The 23,539-nt window shown below is 42.6% G+C and overlaps 1 protein-coding gene across 2 annotated transcripts in view; it reads left to right on the forward strand.

Annotated features, from left to right (window-relative positions):
- NR3C2 (nuclear receptor subfamily 3 group C member 2) overlaps positions 1-23,539 on the forward strand; it is a 369,531-nt gene extending 345,992 nt beyond the window's left edge. For both annotated transcript variants that reach the window (XM_082605644.1, XM_082605643.1), the window contains one exon: positions 20,815-23,539. In XM_082605644.1, coding sequence (XP_082461770.1) covers positions 20,815-20,970 — 156 coding nt within the window. In that variant the 3' untranslated portion in view covers positions 20,971-23,539. The remainder of the gene's footprint in view (positions 1-20,814) is intronic.

The following is a 23,539-nucleotide window of genomic DNA, read 5'->3' on the forward strand; positions in this document are numbered from 1 at the left end:
TTAGTAAAAGTCCTTTAATAAAACAGAACTATAAGCCTTTCTGTGATGTGATGGCAGGTATGTAAATGGAGCATTTTGAATGTGGTTGAGTGAACCTGCCAAGTGTTGTGTTTATGTGTTTAGATACAGTGAAGAAATCACAGTAGCTTAGCAAACTCTATCTTTATAAATAACCCCCGAACAAACTTTGCTATGGACCTAGAGCCGTGTATGAGTAGTTCTGAATTAGTGAAAGCTTTATTATATATTATATACATATACAATGTACTATATATTAATGCATGTATATGTACCATTTATAGACAAATGATAGATAATAGATAGATAGGCAGGTAGTAGATAGATGGGTAGGTGAATGGATGGATGGATGTGAGTGTTTGGCATTGAAGAGCTATAGATACAGATATGAGATTTCGGCATCAAAGGCAGCCATGATGCTTCAGAGCTGGTCTTGTGCTTCAGGTCATGATTTTATCAGTAATGTTGGTCCTGAGTCCTTTCTCACCCATCACCTTCACATCACACCGTAATTACAAGGACAGTTGATTTCCACTTGCAGCCACAGAACTTTATCTCCTTTGGTCTTGTGTTTGCTCATGGTTTTCTGCAGCTGGCTTAATGCAAAACCTGGGTTATCTCCTTACCTCCTTGGCAAAGGTTGATTTAAGATGTTTAGATATTTTCAGTAGCTAATGTTTAGACTCTTTAAGACAATGCTTACCAACTGCTGAGCAATCACCCGGCCACATTCTAAGATGAAGTTGTATTTGACTTTAGAGAAATGAGGAAACAAACTTCAAAACAGGAGCTCGTCATTCCTTTTTATTTTTTTTAATTGTGGTAAAATACACAAAATTTACTAACCATTTCTAACTGTACAGTTCAGTAGTGTTAAGTACATTCACATTGCTGTGCAACCAATTTCCAGAACTCTTCATCTTGCAGAACTGAAACCCTATACCTATTAACTCCCGCTTCCCCTCCCCACACCAGAACAGCCCCCATTCTGCTTCCTGTCTCTGAATCTGACTGTTCTAGGTGCCTCATCTCTGTGGACTCATACAGTATTTGTCTTTTGAGACTGGCCTATTTCACTTAGTATGATATCCTCCATTGCCATCCATGTTGTAGCCTATGTCAGAATTTCCTTCCATTTCTAGGTAAATCATAATCCACTATATGTATAGACTACATTTTGTTTATCCATTCATCTGCCAACAGACACTTGGCTTGCTTTACTTCTTGGCTATTGTGAATAATGTTGCTGTGGACATGGGTGTGCAGATATCTCTTTGAGACCCTACTTTCAATTTGGGGGGTATATTCCTAGAAATAGAATTCCTGGGTCGCATGATAATTCTTTGTTAATTTTTTTGAGGAACCACCAAACTGTTTTCCAGTTATTTTTACCTTCCCACTAACAGGGCACAAGGGTTACAGTCTCACCAACACCTGTTATTTGCTGGGGTTATTTTTGATAGTGGCCATCCTAACAGGTTTTAAAGTAGTATCTCATTGTGGTATTGGTTTGCATTTCCCTAATGATTAGTGATACGGAACATCGTTCAATGTGTCTATTGGCCATTTGTATGTCTTCTTTGGAGAATTGTCCAGTTTCTTTGCCCATTTTTAAAAATTGGTGTTTTTTTTTGTTGAGTTGTAGGCATTCTTTATATATTCTGGATTTTAACCCCTTGTCCAATATATGGTTTGCAAATATTTTCTCCCATTCCATGGGTTTTTGTCTTGGTGTCAAAAATCTTTCTCTTAGGAACTTACAATGATAACAGACAGTAGTTTGTTCCTTTTCATCTTTAACTGGCAGAATTAAAGATTATGTCTGATCCCAATTTATTTAAAGAGAGGGGAAGAAGCATTTTTTTCTAATGATAGCCACTCCTTTGGCTTCGTTATTCATCTCATAAGTTTCATAAGTATACCCACAGAACATGTGCTGTTGTTCACAGCTAGTTTTGAAAATCTGTAAGAAAAGAAAGTCCCGTAAGGATGCTGGGGAGAAACTTGGACCTTGCCTTTTTCAGGGAGGTCAAGGGAATTGTGCATTCCATTTCCACCTGACCCCGTGAGATTTATGATGCCATAGGGTGAGCTTTCTGGAAAAAAAGCATCAGATAGAAAGATCCACTGAGGGTCTGGGAAGCCATGCTCATAGAAAATCACATCTGACGTACAGCAATCTTCCCAATCTGAAATCTGTCTAGGGAAGATTTTGGAAAACGATCTCATTGTCTAACACCTGTGTCTATACATCCCCCCCTCTTAGGCAGCCTAAATCCCTCTTCTTACAATTAAAATACCTATATAATGCCTGGGATTTACCTAGTGCCTTTCTTCCTAAGTCCTAGCATTAAAGCCTTCCAGTATCTCCACGAAGGAAGGATGAGTAAATACTCCTATTTACACTTCATCACCTCATCTTAATTCCTTTCTCTATAAAAAGGGAATAATAGTAATATTTACGCATGTCTTTTTACCCTTTTTACAGAGAAAAGAATTAAGGCAGGGAGTGATTACGTGCATTTTCCCTGGTTCGTGAGCGAGGCGGGCCCAGAAGGCAGGAGCAGAGGGGAGAGAAGCCCCTGTGGAGGATGGCAGTGCAGAGCCAGCCCTGCACCTGGTCAGCCCTGTGGCTCCTGGTAGCTTAGCTGCCCCTTCGGGGGCCCCGCACAGAAAAGGGCCCCCCTCTTGGCTTAATGGTCTGCCGTCACCATCTTGAAATTCTTAGCAGACTTTGAACAAGGGGCCCCAAGGTTTCATTTGGCACGGAGCCCCACAAACAGTGCAGCCTGTCCCAGGCATAATGTAATCTTTTTAAGATCATGTTGATCAGAGGAGATGCTGAGTGTGAAGAGCAGTTTGCAGCCCGCGGCGCACCGTGCACATGTGTCTGTGGGAGACGCAGGGGTAGGAGAGGCAGAAAGCTTCATTGGAGCAGGGCGTGAGGACGGAAGGGAACAGGAGACACCCACGCACTGTAAAGGAACCTTAAAACTAAACTCATTTTAAATGACTGAGATTGAAAAGGCTGAGAAGATGCCAGTGGATCGATTTTATTTATCACTGTCATGGTTAATGGGACTAGAAATTGTATATGGTTTCACAGTACAGTAAATAAGTGTCCTTTTGGTGGACTATTGAGTGTCACTTTTTTTTTTCTTTCTTTCTTTTTTTTTTTTGCGGTACGCGGGCCTCTCACCGTTGTGGCCTCTCCCGCTGCACAGCACGGGCTCCGGACGCACGGGCTCAGCGGCCATGGCTCACGGGCCCAGCCGCTCCGCGGCATGTGGGATCCTCCCGGACCGGGGCACAAACCCGTGTCCCCTGCATCGGCAGGCGGACTCTCAACCACTGCGCCACCAGGGAAGCCCTTTTTTTGCATTTTTGTTGGTGATTTTGCTGTTTAAAATTGTCCCCAGATGTACTGCTCACACAGTGTCTTGTGCTTTTCAGTGCAAGGAGGCTGTGATGTGACTTATGGAGAAAATAAGCTTCGTTCAGGCATGAGTTATAATAATGCTGTTGGCCGTGAGTTCAGTGTGAAGGAATCAGCAACACACATGGGAATAAGGTGTCTTTAAACAGAAACACACGTAAAACAAGGTTATGTATCGCTTGTTTGATGAAAATGTTGTGACCAGTAGCTCGTGGGAACCTAACCCTCTATATCCCTAGGAGCAAAGGTTCTGTATTCGCTGACTCACTCTTGGCAATGACTTTATAGAACATAACTACCGCGAACAATGGGAATCAACTGTAAATGTGTGTGACCCGCAGTGACTGTAGGTTCAAAGGCCAAAAATGGAAGCCATGAGTGATGGGAGCTCTCCATTTAAATGACAAATTCTGGATCCTTTAAGCTGGGCAATGTTTTCGGTTCCCTAGTTCAACCCCTTTATGGACAAGGATTCTTTCTAAAGCGTTTTTTTTTTTTTAATTTTATTTATTTATTTTTCGTTGCGTTGGGTCTTCGTTGTGGTGCACGGGCTTCTCATTGCAGTGGCTTCTCTTGTTGTGGAGCACAGTCTCTAGGCATGCTGGCTTCAGTAGTTGTGGCATGCGGCCTCAGTAGTTGTGACTCGCGGGCTCTAGAGCACAGGCTCAGTAGTTGTGGTGCACGGGCTTAGTTACTCCGAGGCATGTGGGATCTTCCCGGACCAGGGCTCGAACCTGTGTCCCTTGCATTGGGAGGTGGATTCTTAACCACTGCACCACCAGGGAAGCCCTCTAAAGCATTTCTTAAAGCCTTGAAGAATCTGTGTAATATTTGGAACACCAGATCTGGCCACCACCATATCACTTGATTCATACACTTTTTTTTGCCCACATTTAATATTTCTAAAATCAGGAAACATCTTATACTTGCTTTATTTATTTTAGCAAACAACCCAAACTTGTTCTCCCAAGGCTGTTACTGAATCCCTGGCATGCCTTCCAATCCAGGGCCAGCACACTGTTTCCATAAAGGACCAGGTAGTAAATGCTGTAGGCCTTGTGGGTCCCATGGTCTTTGCCACAGCTACTCAGCTCTGTCACTGTAGCCTGAAAGCAGCCACAGATAATATCTAAATGAATGAGCATGGCTGGGTTCCAGTAAAAGTTTTTCATATAATTTTCATCTGTCACAAAATATTCTTTAGATTTTTTTGCAACCACTTAAAAGTATAAAAAACAAAATGAAAAGACTTACAAACACCATTATTAGGTCAGATTTGCCCTGGAGGCCAGACTTTGCCAACCCCTGATTCATTCAGTGGCATCGTAGGATCAAAGGAATAAATTCAGCCACCTTGGTCTCTACTGTAGTGTCCCTGCTTGGATCAGAAGAGGCCTTCGGTCCTTAGCCAGTGGTGTCTCTCCTTGTTACTCAGTGTTCCTTTTCTTTCAGAGACAGAAATAAGGATTTAACTGCTTAATCTTGATGTAACCAGACAGTAAAGTTGGTAACTTATAAATACGAATTGGTTTAGGTTTTTACATTGTTCCGTGTAGCGTACATTTGCAAGAAGGATCTAGAAAATTCTGAAAAAAAAAAGTAGCAAAAGTTCATACTTCTATATACAGTAATGTGCCAGTGCATTTCACACATAACCCTTTCATTAGATTTCCTTTGTTCAGCAATGTTCTAATTATCCCTTTATCTTTAAGCTCTATTTTCTGCTTTTGCATTGTGTCATTTTTCTTTGTGTTTTTCACATGTACAACAGACCTTATTCACAAGAAGGCGGAGCCGCGATCTAGAATGAGGCTTTTAATACAAGGAAACTTAAACAGAGTGGAAATTAAATAGATTTAAGTACCAAAAAATAATAATCAGAAGGAAATTGAATCCATCTTGCTTAGCACAGCATCCAAACAACGTATTTTGAAGATTGAATATTCATCACTGACCAGAGATCAGTGACTGGTGTTGAATTTATTATAAAAATGGTGATGAGGAACGAATTAAAATGTAACCTCGGATAACAGTCAGATGCTGATGGATGGGAAGCAGGGGTGAGTGTTCAGAAATGCCCTTGGCTTTTCATGAGATGTTGAGCAGCCTGCTTCCCATCCAGGCCGCCAGCCCACTCCTGGGCACCTGGTGTGGCTCCAGCCGTACCAGCCTAGACTCAGGGACCAGCCCTTTGAGGCCACAGGGGACATCCCTGCCGTCGTCAGGCAGCTGGGCCTCTGGAAGCAGAGCCAGAGGTGCCCATTTTGGCCTGGAGTCACCCTTGCAGAGTGTGTGCTTGCCTAGAATTTGCAGGCAGAGCTCACATGAGCAAGCAACCCCATCGAGGCTTGTCTCCTGCTTCAGGGACACACTTGAATCCAGATGCCTGCCTCCATGCGGGCTGGCCCTTGGCAGAGGACAGCAGTTTTTTAAAATAATGAATCAACAAAAGATACCCCTTCCAGATGACAGCTTTGCTGCTGCCGGTGGTAGCTCAGAGCCCCGTAACACCCTGCTAAGTTCCCCAAATGCCTCCTGTAGGCCAAGAATTTAGCTGATACACTGAGCGTCCTCATAGCCAAGCTTTTGGCCAAAAATGACCCTTTTGGTGAGTGTTTAAAATCCAATCTTTTTAGGTATTTTTCTGATGGCACCTTTTTTTTATTGAAGTATAGTTGATTTACAATGTTGTGTTAATTACTGCTATATAGCAGAGTGATTCAGTTATACATATATATACATTCTTCTAATATTCTCTTCCATTATGGTTTATCATAGGATAGTTTTTTAATTAAATTATTTATTTATTTTTGGCTGTGTTGGGTCTTCGTTGCTGTGCGCAGGCTTTCTCTAGTTGCGGCGAGTGGGGGCTGCTCTTCGTTGCGGTGCACAGGCTTCTCATTGCGGTGGCTTCTCTTGTTGCAGAGCACAGGCTCTAGGCATGTGGGCTTCAGTAGTTGTGGTTCATGGGCTCTAGAGCGCAGGCTCAGTAGTTGTGGCGCACGGGCTTAGGTGCTCCTCAGCATGTGGGATCTTCCTGGATCAGGGCTCAAACCTGTGTCCCCTGCGTTGTCAGGTGGATTCTTAACCACTGCACCACCAGGGAAGTCCTATCACAGGATACTGAATATAGTTCCCTGTGCTATACAGTAGGACCTTGTTGCTTATCCATTCTATATATAAAAGCTTACATCTGCTAACCCCAACCTCCCATTCCACCCCTCCCCCAACCCCCTCCCCTTTGGCAAACATCAGTCTATTCTCTATGTCCATGATTCTGTTTCAGAGATAGGTTCATTTGTGTCATGTTTTAGATTCCACATATAAGTGATATCATATGGTATTTGTCTTGTCTTTCTCTTTCTGACCTACTTCATTTAGTGTGATAATCTCGAATTGCTTCCATGTTGCTGCAAATGGCATTATCCCATTCTTTTTTATGGCTGAGTAGTATTCCATTGTGTATGTATACATCACATCTTCTTTATCCATTCATCTGTCGATGGACATTTAGGTTGTTTCCATGTCTTGGCTATTGTGAATAGTGCTGCTATGAACATAGGGGTGCATGTATCTTTTTGAATTATAGTTTTGTCTGGATATATGCCCAGGAGTGGGATTGCTGGATCATATGATAATTCTATTTTTAGTTTTCTGAGGAACCTCCATGCTGTTTTCCACAGTGGCTGCACCAGCTTACATTCCCACCAACAGTGTAGGAGGGTTCTCTTTTCTCCACACCATCGCCAGCATTTGTTATTTGTAGACTTTTTAATGATGGCCATTCTGACACATTTAAGGTGGTACCTCATTGTAGTTCTCTGATTTGCATTTCTCTAATAATTAGCGATGTTGAGCATCTTATCATGTGCCTGTTGGCTATCTATATTTCTTCTTTGGAGAAATGTCTGTTTAGTTCTTCTACCCATGTTTCAGTTGGGCTGTTTGTTTTTTTGTTGTTGAGTTGTATGAGCTGTTTGTGTATTTTGGAAATTAAACCCTTGTTGGCTGCATCAGCCTATAGGCTGTCTTTTCATTTTGTTTATGGTTTCCTCTGCTGTGCAAAAAGCTTGTAAGTTTGATTAGGTCCCATTTGTTTATTTTTGTTTTTATTTCTATTGCCTTGGGAGACTGACCCAAGAAAACATTGGTATGATTTGTGTCAGAGAATGTTTTGCCTATGGTCTCTTCTAGGAGATTTATGGTGTCCTGTCTTATGTTTGTCTTTAAGCCATTTTGAGTTTATTTTTGTGTATGGTGAGAAGATGTGTTCTAACTTCATCAGTTTACATGCAGCTGTCCAACTTTCCCAACACCACTTGCTGAAGAGACCTTTTCCCATTGTATATTCTTGCCTCCTTTGTCAAAAATTAATTGACCATAGGTGTGTGGGTTTATTTCTGGCTCTCTGTTCTGTTCTGTTGATCCCTAAGTCTGTTTTTGTGCCAATACCAAGCTGTTTTAATTACTGAAGCTTTTTAGTATTGTCTGAAGTCTGGGAAGGTTATGCCTCCTGCTTTCTTCTTTTTCTTCAGGATTGCTTTGGCAATTCAGGATCTCTTATGGTTCCATATGAATTTTAGGATTATTTGTTCTAGTTCTGTGAAAAATGTCATGGGTAATTTGATAGGGATCACATTAAATCTCTAGATTGCTTTGGGTAGTATGGCCATTTTAACAATATTAAGTCTTCCAATCCAAGAGGATGGGATATCTTTCCATTTCTTTGAATCATCTTCAGTTTTCTTTATCTGTGTTTTTATAGTTCTCAGAGTATAAGTCTTTCACCTCCTTGGTCAGGTTTATTCCTAAGTATTTTATTTTGGGAGGTGCGATTTTAAAAGGGATTTTTTTTTACATTCCCTTTCTGATATTTCATTATTCGTGTAAAGAAATTCAACCAGTTTCTGAATGTTAATTTTGTATCCTGCTACCTTGCTGAATTCGTTTATCAGTTCTAGTAGTCTTTGTGTGGAGTCTTCAGGGTTTTCTATATATAGTATCATATCATCTGCATATAATGACAACTTTACCTCTTCCCTTCCAATTTGGATACCTTTTATTTCTTCTTCTTGTCTGATTGCTATGGGTAGGACTTCCAGTACTATGTTGAATAGAAGAGGTGAGAGTGGGCATCCTTGACTTGTTCTCAGATTTTAGCATGAAGGCTTTCAGCCTTTCACCATTGAGTATTACATTGGCTGTGGGTTTGTCATAAATAGCTTTTATTATCTTGAGATATGTTCCCTCTATACCCACTTTGGTAAGAGTTTTTACCATGAATGGATGTTGAATTTTGTCAAATGCATTTTCTGCATCTTTTGAGATGATCATGTGGTTTTAGTCTTTTCTTTTGTTGATATGACATATCACATTGATTGATTTGCATATGTTGAACCATCCTTGTGAACCTGGGGTGAATCCCACTTGGTTGTGGTGTGTGATCTTTTTTATGTGTTGTTGGATTCAGATGCCCTTTTTTATTGAGATATAATTGACATAACAGTGTGTAAGTTTAAGATGTCCAGCATATTGCTTTGATACATTTATATATTGCAAAATGATTACCACCATAGCATTAGCTAACACCTATCATGTCGCGTAATTATCATTTCTTTTTTGTGGTAGGAACAATTAAGACCTGGTCTGTTAGCAACTTTATAACAGTATTGTTGCCACTGTGGTGTGCATTAGATCTCTAGGACTTATTTATCTACTGGTTGCAAGTTTGTACCTTCAAACAACATCTCCCTAAGTCCCCCATTCCCCTGGTAACCATTCTTCTACTCTCAGTTTTTAAGCGTTTGGCTTTTATAGATTCTACATATAAATTAGATCATAGAATATTTGTCTCTGTCTGACTTATCTCACTTAGCATAATGCCCTCACAGTCCATCAGTGTTGTTGCAAATAGCAGAATTTACTCCTTTCTCATGGCTGAAAAATAGTGTGTGTGTGTGTGTGTGTGTGTATCATATCTTCATCCATTCATCCGCTGACACTTAGGTTGTTTCCATATCTTGGCTGTTGTGAATAATGCTGCAGTAAATATGAGAGTGCACATATCTCTTTGATATCCTGTTTTCCTTTCCTTCAGCTATATACCCAGGAGTGGAGTTGCTGGATCATAGGTTAGTTCTAATGTTTTGAGGAACCTCCATACTGTTTTTCCAGAGTGGCCAAACCACTTTGCATTCCCACCAACAACAGTGCACAAGGGTCCCCTTTTCTTCACATCCTCACTAGCACATATCTCTTGTCTTCTTGGTGATAGCCATTCTAACAGGTGTCATCATCTGATATCAGTGAGTTGATATTTCATTGTGCTTTTGATTTACACCTCCCTGGTTAATGATGTGGAGCGTCCTTTTCATGTACCTGTTGGCAATTTGGATGTCTTCTTTGGAAAAATGTCTATTCAGTCCCTCTGCCCATTGTTTAATCAAATTGTTTATTATTGAGTTATATGAGTTTTTAATATATTTTGGATATTAATCCCTTATCTGATATATGGTTTGAAGATACTGTCTCCTGTCGTTTGCCTTTTCATTTTTTTGATTCTTTTGCTCTACAGAAGCTTTTTAGCTTGATATAGTCATACTTGTTGAACTTTGGTGTCATGTCTAAAAAATCATGGCCAAGACCAATGTCAAGGAACTTCTTTCTTATATTTTCTTCTATGATTTTTACGGTATCAGGTCTTACATTTAAGTCTTTAATCCATTTTGAGTTCATTTTTGTGAGTGGTGTAAGATAGGGGTCCAGTTTTAGTCTTCTGCATGTGGTTATCCAGTTTTCCCAACACCATTTGTTGAAGAGACTATGCTTTCCCCATTGAGTGTTCTGGGCTCCCTTGTCAAATGTTAGTTGATCAAAAATTCAGAGGTGTATTTCTGGGCTCTCTTTCTGGTCCATAACTCTATGTATCTATTTATTTGCCAGTACCTTACTGTTTTAATTACTATGGTCTTGTAGAAAAGTTTGAAATCAGGAAGAGTGATGTCTCTGACTCTTCTTCTTTCTCAAGATTGCTTTGGCTATTTGAAGTCTTTTGTGGTTCCATACAAGTTTTAGGGTTGTTTTTTCTACTTCTGTGAAAAATGCCATTGGAATTTTGATAGAGATTGTGTTGAGTCTGTACATGGCTTTGAGTAGTATGGACATTTTAACAATATTGTCCTTTGATTCATGACCATGGGATGTCTTTCCATTTGTTTGTGTCTTCTTCAACTTCTTTCATCATGGTCTTGTAGTTTTCATTGTAAAGATCTTTCACTTCTTTGGTTAAATTTATTACTAAGTATTTTATTGTTGTGAAGCTATTGTGAATGGGGTAGTTTTATTTCTTTTTCATATGTTTCATTGTTAATATATAGAAATGCAACTGACTTATGTATGTGATTTTGACCTCTGCAACTTTATTGAATTTGTTAATTAGTTCCAACAATTTGGGGGCTTTGTATTTAGGATTTTCTGTATATAATATCATATCATCTGCAAACAGAGGTAATTTTACTTCTTCTTTTCTGATTTGGATGCCTTTTATTTCTTTTTCTTTACTAATTGTTCTAACTAGGACTTCCAGTACTATATTGATTAAGAGGGGTGAGAGTGGGCACCCTTGTCTTGTTCCTGATATTAAATGACGAAAAGCTTTCAGTCTTTCTCCATTGAGTATAATGTTAGCCCTGAATTTGTCGTATATGGCCTTTATTACATTGAGGTATATTCCCTCAATACCCAATTTGTTGAGGGTTTTTATCATGCAAGGATGTTGTATTTTGTCAGATGCTTTTTCTGCATTTATTGAGATGATTATATAATTTTTATTTTTAATTCTGTTAATGTAGTGTATTTATTTATTTGTGTATGTTGAACCATTCTTGCATCCCAGGGATAAATCCCACTTGGTCATGGTGTATAATCCTTTTACTGTAATGTTGCATTTTGTTTTCTACTCTTTTTTTTTTTTTTTTTTTTTTTTTTGCTGTACGCGGGCCTCTCACTGCTGTGGCCTCTCCCGTTGCAGAGCACAGGCTCCGGACACACAGGCTCCGCGGCCATGGCTCGCGGGCCCAGCCGCTCCGCGGCATGTGGGATCTTCCGGGATCGGGGCACGAACCCGTGTCCCCTGCATCGGCAGGCGGACTCTCAACCACTGCGCCACCAGGGAAGCCCAGTTTTCTACTCTTTTGTTGAGAATTTTTGCATCTATATTCATCAGAGATATTGGCTTATAGTTTTCTTTTCTTTGGCTTTGGTGTCAGAGTAATGCTGGCCTGGTAAAATGAGTTTGTAAGTATTCCTTCTTCTTCAGTTTTTAGGACAAGTTTGAGGAAGACTGACATTAATTCTTCTCCAAATATTTGGTAGAATTTGCCAGTGAAGCCAACTGGTCCAGGGTTTTCTATATTTGGAGATTTTTGATTACTGATTCAGTCTCCTTACCAGTTATTGGTTAGTTCAGATTTTCTGTTTCTTCCTGATTCAGTCTGAGCAGGTTGTGTGCTTCTAGGAGAATCTAGGAGTTTATCCATCTCTTCCAGGTTACCCAACTCGTTAGCGTATTATTGTTCTTAGTAGTCTCTTATGATCTTTTGTATTTCTGTAGTATCAGTTGTAATATCTCCTCTTTCACTTCTGATTTTATTTGAGTCTTCTTTTTTTCTTAGTCTACTTAAAGGTTTGGCAGTTTCATTTATCTTTTCAAAAAACCAACTCTTAGTTTCATTGATTTTTTTCCCTATTGTTTTTCTGGTCTCTATTTCATCTATTTCCATTCTGATCGTTGTCATTTCCTTCCTTCTGCTAACTTTGGATATAGTTTGTCCCTTTTTTCTCCTGGTTCCTTGAAGTATAAATTTAGGTTATTTATTTGAGATCTCTCTATTTTCTTAATGTGTGCATTTATCACCATAAACCCCCTCTCAGAACTGCTTTTACAGCATCCCATGGATTTTGGTATGTTGTGTTTCCATTTTTATTTGTTTTTAGATATTTTTTAAATTTCTTCTTTGACCAGTTTGTTATCCAGGAGTGTGTTGTTTAATTTCTACATATTTGTAGATTTTCCAGCTTTCCTCTTGTTGAACTCTAGCTTCATACCATTATGGCCAGAAAAGATACTTGGTATAGTTTCATTCTTCTTAAATTTGCCGAGACTTCTCTTGTGTTCTTCCACATGGTCAATCCTGGAGAATGTTCCATGTGCACCAGAGATGAATGTATATTCTGCTTCTGTTGGATGGAATGTTCTCTTAATGTCTGTTAGGTCTATTTGGCCTAGTATATGGTTCAAGTCCCGTGTCTCCTTATTGATTTTCTGTCTGGACGATCTGTTCATTGCTGAAAGTAGGGTGCTTAAGTCCTTTACTATTATTGGATTGTCATATATTTCCCCCAGCAGATATGTTAGTATTTGCTGAATATATTTAGGTGCTCTGATGGTGTGTGTGTGTGTACACACACACACACACTTGTTTTCTTGATGAATGTACCCCTTTATCATTATATATTGACTTTCTTTGATGCTTGTTACCATTTTTGGCTTAAAGTCTATTTTGTCTGTAATAAATATAGTTACTCCCACTTTCTTTTCGATTCTACTTGCATGGAACATCTTTTTCCATTCTTTCACTCTGAGCCTATGTGTGTCCTAAAGCTGAAGTGAATCTCTTGTAGGTAGCATATAGTTGGGTCTTGATATTTTATCCATCCAGCCACTCTGCATCTTTCGATGGTGAATTCAGTCCATGTACATTTAGAGTTGTTATTGGCATGTAAGGGCTTAGTAATGCCATCCGGTTCATTGTTTTCTGGTTGCTTTGTATTTTCATTGTTTCTTTGTCCTCTGTTTCTGCCTACCTTTTGTAAATTGGCATTTTCCATTTTGGTATGCCTGTTTCCCTTTTCTTTATCTCTTGTGCATATACTCTAGGTTTTTTGGTTTGTGGTTACCACGAGGCTTACATAAGACATTGCATAGATAAAACAGTCCATTTTAAGTTCATAGCAACCTAACTTCAGTTGTCTACACAGGCTACCCCCTTTTATATTTTTGATGTCATTATCTAACTTTTTTATATTATGTATTTAACAAATTATAGTCACTATAATTATTTTTGATACTCTTTTACTTTGACCTTTATAGTATAGTTAAGTGGTTAATGTACCATCCTATTACAGAATTAGGATTTTCCAAGTCTGACTGTATATTTACCCTTACCAGTGTCTTATATACTCACATATTTTCATGTCACTGATTAGCATATATTCATTTCAGCTTGAAGTACTCCTTTCAGCATTTCTTTCAAGGGGCGTCTAGTGGTAATGAACACCCTCAGCTCTTGTCTGTTTTGGAAAGTCTTTTTCTCCTATGTATTTGAAAGATAATTTTGCCAGATAGTTTTTGGCTGGCACTTTTTTTCTTTCAAGAACTTTGAATATGTGATTCTACTCTCTCCTGGCCTGTAGGGTTTCTGTTGGGAAAACTTCTGATAGCCTAATGGAAATTCCTTTGTAGGTTGCAATCTTTTTTTCCCCTGGCTATTTTTAGAATTATTTATTTTTGATGTATGACAGTTTCATTATAACGTGTTTTAGAGTAAGTCTCTTTGCATTGAGAAAACAGAGTGAACTATTAACCTTGTGAACTTGGACGTCCATTTTTCTCCCCAGGTTTGGGAAGTTCTTGGCTACTTCTTTAAATAAATTTTCTGTCCCATATCCCTCTCTTCTCCTTCTGGAACCCTGATTTTTCTAATGTTAGGGTTTTTGATGGAATCCCTTAGATCACCTAGGCTTTCTTCACTCTTTTTCATTCTTTTTTCTTTGTTCTCCTTTAATGTGCGTATTTTGAGATCTTCTGACTCACTTATTCTTTCTTCCTTTGCTCTGCTTTGCTGCAGATGCTCTCTGTAGCATTCTTCACTTCATTCCATGAGTTCCTCAGCTGCAGAATTTCTGCTTGGTTCTTTTTTATGATTTGTGTTTCTTTGGTAAATTACTCATTTTGAGCCTGTATTTTTTCACTGAGTTTGTGCAAAACAGCAATTCTTGAATTTAGCTAGATTGCAGAAGTCCATGCCTTTGAGCTCAGTTATTAGAGAATTATTATCTCCTGGTGATGACATGTTTTCTTGATTTTTCATATTCCTTGTAGTTTTGCGTTGCTTTTTTTTTTGCACTTGAAGTGGCAGACACTGTCTTCAGTTATTGCTAGTTGCCTTCAGATGGGATAGTCTGTTCATTGGTGCTCTTATTACCTGGGGTTTTTCTGTCTTTGTATGGATACATCTGTCCCACTCCTTTTTGCTTCTCGTTGTGGCAGAATTCTTCAGCTTTTATGTCTTTTCTGGTTCTTACAACTCCCCAGGATGGCTACTAGATACCTCTTTTGTTTTCCAGAAAGTGGCACCACCGTAGCTCAAGTCTGTGGTTTCTCCGTAGCCCACAGATCCTGGCCTGTTTTCTGAGCACACTTCCTGTCTCCTGGCGCTCACTCTTGCCACCACACTCAGGAGTGTGCACAAGATGCCAGCTGCAGAGTGGGGGGAGGTATGAGTTTAGCACCAAGGGATTGGGGGGTACCTGTGGACCTTCTAGGGAGATCCCCAGAGGCTCAGGGTAGACCTTAATGGGTGTGTCCCTTTAATGCCCTTGGATATTCTTATCTGTCTCTTTCCCAATCTCCTCCCAGTCATGGAAGTCCCACCTCAGTACTCTGGGTGCCACGGGTTTCTCCAGCTGTATCCTGCAACACGAGGGTAGCCAAGCACTCACTCACCACTCTTCTTTTCTCCTGTGGGAGAGGTTGCTGCCACCTGATAATTTGGCCCTGTGCAGTGTCGCCAGGGGTTGGGACAGCGCTGGTAAAATTCTTTTCTCTCCACTACTTCCAAACTCATTTAATTTTATTGCTCCAGTGGTGTGCAGGAGTCTCCCCTTGGGAAGGCTGATTTTCTGCAATGTCTCCCTTGTCAGTCGGTATCTGCTCAGGTCAGCAGTCTCCAGGTATTTTCCTGACCATGGCAAGACGGGTTGGGAGAGGTTCACTGCTCCACTGGTTTCATAGTCCACGCCAAAGTCTGTCTGCCTATTACCAGATGCACAGATGGGCAAGACTCCTCCCCAGGTCCCTTTGCACGTGGGACTGGATCCCAGAGCTCCACAAAGGTGCTTTTGTTCATGGATGGATGACGAATTCTTTGTTGACAAGGGGGGATTGTCAGCATCATGCTGTCATGATGCTGACAGTACGCTTTGATGGTCTCTTGCTGATACTTCTTCTCTCAGTTGCCTCTAGGAGGCCTTCAGGACTCTCCTAAACTCAGCCTCTAGTAGAGCCTGCCAGGAGCACTCAGCGGGGTAGCCTCACTGCAGGGCCTGGGTTTTCAAAGGGAATCCACGAGCAAATAGTCTAACCTCGTTGTTAAAGGTACATTTTCTTCTGGGTGTAGAAACAAATGCTACTAAGTTGCGGGGGTGTTGTTACCATCACATTTTGCTGAGACATCACCAGCCAGAGAGAAGCAGTCCTGCATGGCCACGGGGCCCCAATCTGTGCACACGCCAGCATCTTCCACACTAGCCTGCACTGGGTGGAGGTTGCGGGTTTTCAATGAAGCTCAGACTCCTTGTGTAATCACTGTGCATCACTTTCCAGCATTCAGAAGGCTATTGCTAGAACACCTGGGGTAAACAGTTGCTAACCGTTTCTGTCTATTCCTGTTACAGTATTTAGAGTTGAAGCTGTGTATCTTTTGCCCCTAATGCTATCAATATATCTGGCTAAAATTCTGATCTTTGCAAAGCTTCAAACCTCCCAATGCTCAATTCAAGCCAAAGCTCCATCCTCATGAGGTGGAAGTTCTAGAGTCAGCAGCTAACTTATGAGACATGGGCTTGCTGTTGAAAACCCGTGGGACCCTACCCAGAGAGGCTGTCACCATTCAGTGGCTCCGTCACTGCTCACTGGTTGTGTAACCTTGGAACAGCAGTGCCGAACCCTCCCTGCGTGCCCCTCCCTCCAAGAGACTGCAGCTCATGGTGGGAGCAGGGCCCAGCTACTGGCCTGCCACAGGCGATGACTCAGTAGAGAGAGTGGGGAATAGGCACTGACCGAGCCTGACAGCTTCAGTGTCGAGCAAGCAAAGTGCCCCCAGTCACCCTGTGACCTTGTCAGGCTCCTCTGTCACCCTAACAGCTGTGGCCCTGACATCGGGCTCTGGATAAATCATGCTGAGCGTCCAGCTAGACGTCTATGATCCCAACAGATGCATTTTGTACAGAATGAAAAGTCAACGCAGGACTTTCTTTGATTCCTAATAATATGGACTCTTATTACTGATTATAATTAGGGTTCTTGACTCTCCTTCTAGCCTAGTATTAACCTTCCAGGCTGTGACCGTGGGGCCTGCCTGCCCCCAACCAACCCTCTCTGTACCTGGGGCAAAGGACAGGATGGCGCCTGGTGAGGGCACATGCATCATACCTGGTTGTCCCCATGTTTCCTGGCTCCTCCAGGCTCTGGCAGAGGTGCTGCCTGCCTTGCATCAGGCTGACACCCAGGAGACACACGTATGTAACGTGACCGTTAGACACTTCGCTGTGACACAGCAGTTTGGCTCAGGAACCGGTATCTGTTCTGATGGGTCAACATCTCTGCTGACCCAACAGTATGTGACTTCCCAGCTCTCAGGACCTAGTCCCCACCGCCTCATGCTCTGACCACCTGCAGCGTCACCCTACGTGTGCCTTGTTTTTTCCAGGAGGGGTGGTGCCCTCGTACCAACCTCAGCCACAGGCCAACTCAGACATCCGCTAGGGCCTGGCGCACTGGCAACGCACTGTGGGTCAGCAGGCAGGTCCTGCAGCCTGGCCCAGAGTGGCCCTTGTCCTCCTCGCCCAGTGACCGGGGGTTCCTGGCTTCGATTCTCAGATGATCCCTGACCCCAGCAACTGCAGCCGTTGGCTCAGGCCCTGCTGGGTTGGGATCTTCAGAGGTTTGCAGCCCTCCCAGGGCAGGCAGGCTTGTGAGGCAGCCAGTGCCTTCTGGTAGCTGCTGGGGCCCCCAGGCATTTTGGCCAGTTAGTGGTAATGGGGGGGTCCCCTCTCCAGGTGTTCACAGGGTCAGAGGCCCAGCCCTGGCCTTCCAGGCTGACCCCATGTGCCCCAGGAGAGCCCCCCCCATCCCTCAGCAGCTGACATCTTATGAACAGAAGCCCTGGGTATAGCTCATGACAGGAAATGAGCTGCTTTCCCAGTCCATGGAACGTGGACCAGAGATGGGCGGGAAATGCCAGCCCCCACTTCATATGCAGGGTCTGTGAGTCGTGTCTGGGACACCTAACCCCCAGCCAACCTGCCAGGAAAAACAGCCGAGCCCCTGGCCTCTCTCCATCTGGTCTAGTTCCCCAGCATCTCCTAGGCAATACTCGTGTGGGTGTTAAAGATGGGGCAGGGGACCCGTCCCCATTTCCAGGCTCACAGAGGTGCTCCACTGCACACTGCCTCAGGTTCACGGGCTGATCCACTCTGCTCCTTACCTCTCGTTGTGTATAGGAACCTGCAGGCAGTGCTGTCTCCTGTTTACAAGCATAAGCCCTTCGGTGGCCCTGGCCCTGCAGGTAATGTGTCAGGGATGTCAGCCGACAGGCTCCACCTCACAAGCTTCCTGCTGCTCTGAACCACCTGAGCGACCCCACACTTGCTCCCTGAGTGCCACACGGCCCAGCTCCACCCCCCTCGGGTCATATGCCAAGGCCACCTTGTCACCATGACCTTCCTCCTCACTCCAGCCCCGCACCTCAGACGCTCTGAGCACCCGGAGCCTTTATCTCTGGATGTGAGCCAGTCCCAGCCCCGGAGATGTGCAGGCTGTGGCTGCCAAGCAGAGCTGTCCTATGGGGGGTTAATAGGGCCTAGAAACTCGGATGTCAACCCTTGGGTTAAAATTTAAAAGGAAAAACATCCTCCTTCACAGCCCTGAAGGGGGCCACCCAGAGGGACCTCGGGGGCGGCGGCAGAGATCAGGATGAACTTAAACTAGGTCCCGAGTGCCCCCGAGTGCCCTTGGCCGGTGCCACTGAAGGGCGTGACCCGCGGTCCACAGCGAGACTCGTTTGTGGTACCACATCTGGAGAGCAGGACCCAGTGTGGCATTTAGCTCTCACAGGCACTGGCCCACCACTGGAAACAATGAAGAAACTTGCCACCCCAAGTCTATTTCAAGACTGTCTTTCCAGGAAAGGCCAAACACAAAGTTCCCCCATCCCACATTTTATAGGAGGAAGGCCTGAGGACCAGTTACACAAAGATGACCCAGAGCAGGTCTTGCAAGCTGTGTCCCAGTTTGCAGAGAAAAGTGATGGTTGAAGGAGTTTGGGAAGAGGGAGAGGATGATTGAGAATTGGCATCTGTTCAGCACTTACTCCATGCCAGTTCACTGATTCAGCCTCTGCTGCACCCCTCTGCAGCAGATACTCTCATGGCCCCCATTTTACAGATGGGGAAACTGAGGTGTATCATTCACTAAGCAAGCACAAGTGTGTCTGAACAAGCCCACAGCAGATGGTGCCTTGTGCTGTCTCCCAGCTTATTTGGCCCCAACTTCCTGTGGGTACAGAACAGTCAGTCCTTGGACCTACCAAGGAAGATATCAGTCTACAGACTGAGGGCATATTCAGGCACAAACAGAAGCACCAGGTATATCTCCCAGTGAGTTTTTCTGGATTCCTGGTTTGTATCAAAGGCCTTTACCACACAGTTGTTTACTATGTGACTCAATTTAAGCCTGCTAATTGTTTTGGGTTTTTTTTAATCCCGAGGGAAAGGTACAGATTTTCACTTAATAAAGTGAAAAACACTTTATTAAGATGACCGTTATGACATGTAATGCTAATGTTGTCTGCTTTAATACAGTGGGAAATGACCAAAAGTCATATTTCCCATGATAGGGTACAGAATTAACTAAAGAAAAATTAGAATGTATACTTTCCGATTTGAATGTATATTCCTAGTAAAGAGAACAGCACCCAGTCATGCTATACTGCATTTGTGAGTTTGTTTTTCTTTTACCTTACAGAATTGGGAGTAGTTCAGGTCCAGGAGGATAGGAAAGGTCCTCGGATCACAGAGCAGGGAAAGTGGCTGGACAGGTGGAAAAACACAGACGTTTTCCTTGATGTTTTCATGTTCTCCAAGTGGCTGAGAATGGATGAATGGATAAAGACAATATTAGAGAAGGATGATATTATGTATCATCTTCATCCATAGCCATGCATACACACACATAACGGAATACGACTCAGACATGAGAATGAAGGAAACCCCACCATTTGCAACAACATGGATGGACCTAGAGAACATTATGCTAACTGAGATAAGTCAGAGAAAACTCTTACTATATGATCTCGCTTATATGTGGAATCTAAAAAAGCAAACTAATAGAGACAGAGTAGAATGCTGGTTACCAGAAGGTGGGGGAAATGAGGAGATGTTGGCCAAAGAGTATAAACTTCTAGTTATTAAGAGGAATAAGTTCTGGTGATCTAGTGTACAGCATGGTGACTATAGTAATAATGCTGTACTATATACGCAAAAGCTACTAAGTGAGTAGATCTTAAAAGTTTTCATCACAAAAAAGAAATGGTAGTTACGTACCTTGATAGCGGCGTTCATCATTTTGCAATATTATAAGTGTATCAAATCTACTACCCCTTTACACCTTAAACTCACACAAAGTTGTATGTCAGTTATATCTTAATAAAGCTGGGAATGGGGCTGAGAAGTCTCAGCCCCAGCCCCCAGCTCAGGACTGGGAGCCTGAAGGAAGGAGGACACTGGCAAGATGAGGCCGGGGGGCTGCCGGCGGAAGTCTGGCTCCCCCTGCGGCCCCAGCTCCATTGGCAGGGCCCAGCCAGGCCTCGAGGGGGCACAGCACCTGCCCTTTACAAGCTGGGGAAGGCCCAGCGCCAGGACCCAAAGCTACACGCAGGTGCTTGCCCCACCCAAGTCACACATTTATAAATGAGAATCGGATGAGAGCAGTTCAGTGACCCTGCCGCTATGAACTCTTGTTACTGGCCCCGTTGCTGCTGATATATTTAAGACTCAACAACGACACAGCTCCTGTTTGAATCTGTTTTGCACGAAAGACCTATCACATGCGGCGGACGTTGAGCATCTTTCTTCCTCCCACAGGACGGATGACTTAGTCATGTTAATTAAGCAGCTTCGTAGACACGGTGGGATTTGTGAATGTTGCTCTGAGCTTACGCCAGAGTTAGGACTCAGAGGGGCCCGGAGACAGGGTGGGAATCAGCCCTTGATGTCACAGCCCCTCTGTGTGTCTGTTGCAGCTGGTGAGCGACTTGCTGGAATTCTGCTTCTATACGTTCCGGGAGTCCCAGGCCCTGAAAGTGGAGTTCCCCGCGATGCTGGTGGAGATCATCAGCGACCAGCTGCCGAAGGTGGAGTCCGGGAACGCTAAGACCCTTTACTTTCACAGGAAGTGACGGGAGCCATCTCACCAGAAGAACTTTGCCTTAAGTTTCCCCGTGTGACTACACACCCACGAAGGACCCAAGAAAATCATATTTTTGACACGTGATGGTTGATTCCCACTTGTTCAGCAGTTGCTCAAGTTGAAACTCATGTCAAGGGTTGGGAAGCAGGCGGGCAGGGTGACGTGGATTTGGTGAGACCTGCAGAGTCTGAAAGGTTCTTTCCTCTCCAGCCCCCAGCACTTAGAAACACGTTCCTGTTCCTCTGGATGAAAAGCCATATCTAGTCAATAACTCTCTGATTTTGATATTTTAACAGATGGAAGTTTTAACTATGCCATGTAGTTTCTGGGATCGTTCGCTTGTTTTAAAAGGGTTCAAGGACTAACGAACTTTTTCAAGCTCACCCTTGGTTTGCACATAAAGCGTATAGTCAATATGGGGCATTAATATTCTTTCGTTATTTAAAAAAAACAAAAACCACAAAAAAATATATACAGATTCCTGTTGTGTAATAACAGAGCACGTGGAGTGAACTAGCGACCCCCTTGGGGGGCACTGCTTCACCCACGTCTTTCTGCATCACTGGTATCCACACCCTCTAGCCTCCATTTATTATTTAATTAGAACGGATAAGATGTTCAGACAAATGCCTTGGTTTCAATTTCTAGTATCTATTGTGTTGGCTTTACCAATAATTTTTGCAGTCTTTTGCTGTGCTGTACATTACTGTATGTATAAATTGTGAAGGACCTAAAATAAGGTATAAGGAACTTTTGTAAATGAGACACATACAAAAACAAACTTTAATGGTTAATAGGATGAATGGGAAAGTATTTTTGAAAGAATTCTATTTTGCTGGAGACTATTTAAGTACTATCTTTGTCTAAACCAACAAGGTAAAAAAAAATTTTTTTTTTTTGTAAAGTGAAACGTTCTGCATGCATCATGAACCGTTTACAGTGTATTTAAGAAAGGGAAAGCTGTGCCTTTTTTAGCTTCATATCTAATTTACCATTTTACAGTCTCTGTTGTAAATAACCACACTTAAACCTCTTCGGTTGTCTTTAAGCCTTTCTACTTCTTCTGTACTTTCGTTTTGTCCTTGGTCTCCCGCTTGGGGTGTTCGTGGGACTTGAGCACGTTTTCCGGCTTCGGCTGCATCCTCCTTCCACTGGGGACGGCGCGCTGTGGTGTCTGCAGCTCCTTGAAGGCGTCATTCGATGACACCCTCCCTGAGAGGATGTCCGGGGAGTGCAGCAGCTCTAGGAAAGCTGCCTGTTTTCCATTTTCCTCAAGAAGCAGAATCAGCTTTAGGGGAGAGAGAGACTGGAAATGCGATGGCTCAGAGAGCGTATCCTCATCCCATTTTAGAAAATCGAATTTTCTCCTTTGGGGGGAAAAGAATTCCATGCACGCGCTACGTCTGCAAAAGGTGAAATGTTCACTTCTGGTCTCAGAAGGGGTTGTTGCAGTCCTGGCACTGGTCATGGGAACACAGAGGTCATGGCAGGAGGCACTGGGAAGGTGTGTGTGGGCACGGCACGGTTCAGTCAGAACGGCGAGGAGACTGCACGCTAATTAGAGGGTTTTTAGATTTTTAAAAGGTAGGTTTTAAAAATGAATTTTATATGTAAACTGTTTTGGGAAAAAAAACCCTACAGATCATATAAGCAAGACAGTGGCACTAAAATTTTTAATTCACTAATCTGTTTGGCACTGATGCAATTTATGGCTTTTTCTCTTGCCCCAAATCACAAACATATATATCTTTGGGGAAACTTAACAATATGATTGCACTAAATACTTTGAATAGAGGCCAAAATTAATCTTTTAAAAGTGATGATAATCATCAGGTACTCAGTGAAATCGTATTCTTTTCCAAAACCTAAAAGCTGTAGCTGGAGAAGCCCAAGGCCGGGAGATGGCAGCGCTGGGATCAACACTTTTCTCCAGGGTTCACCATGCAGGCAACATTACCATGTCTTTCAGGAGACACCTGCCTTATGCAAGGGGAAACCTGTGAAAGCTGCACTCAGAGGGAGGAGTTTCTCTTACATAATTTGCAGTTTCAAGAATTTAATTTTTACGCAGATCTTTAAATACAGTCAACTTACATGCACAGCAATATGAAAGCCACACTTGGAAGGTGATAAATACACAACATGCAGACTGGGAGTTTCTAGAAAAGAAATGGCTTCACAAGAGCAGCTTTTAGCTCAGACTTACTTTTTATGAAATCGGAATCTTGACGTAACCAGGTTTGGGATGGAGACGGTCTGCATCTGCTTTTTGTATTAACGAAGTTGAAGTTACTGGCTCTTTGTGTGTCTCCAGGTAACTTTGCTTGATTAAACAGCAAAGCCATATTCTAAATCCACTGTTGAATGCCTGTCCCAGTCCAAATTGTCTGCTCTTATTTTTGTACCATATTGCTCTTAAAAATCTTGGTTTGGTACAATTCATAATTCACCAAAACTTCTTCATATAATTAAAAAAGACACTAAATTAGTTTAAAATGAAGCAATTTATATCTTTATGCAAAAACATATGTCTGTCTTTGCAAAGGACTGTAAGCAGA

The sequence above is a fragment of the Mesoplodon mirus genome, assembly GCF_964341445.2.
Source record: "Mesoplodon mirus genome assembly, chromosome: 2".
NCBI lineage: Eukaryota > Metazoa > Chordata > Mammalia > Artiodactyla > Ziphiidae > Mesoplodon > Mesoplodon mirus.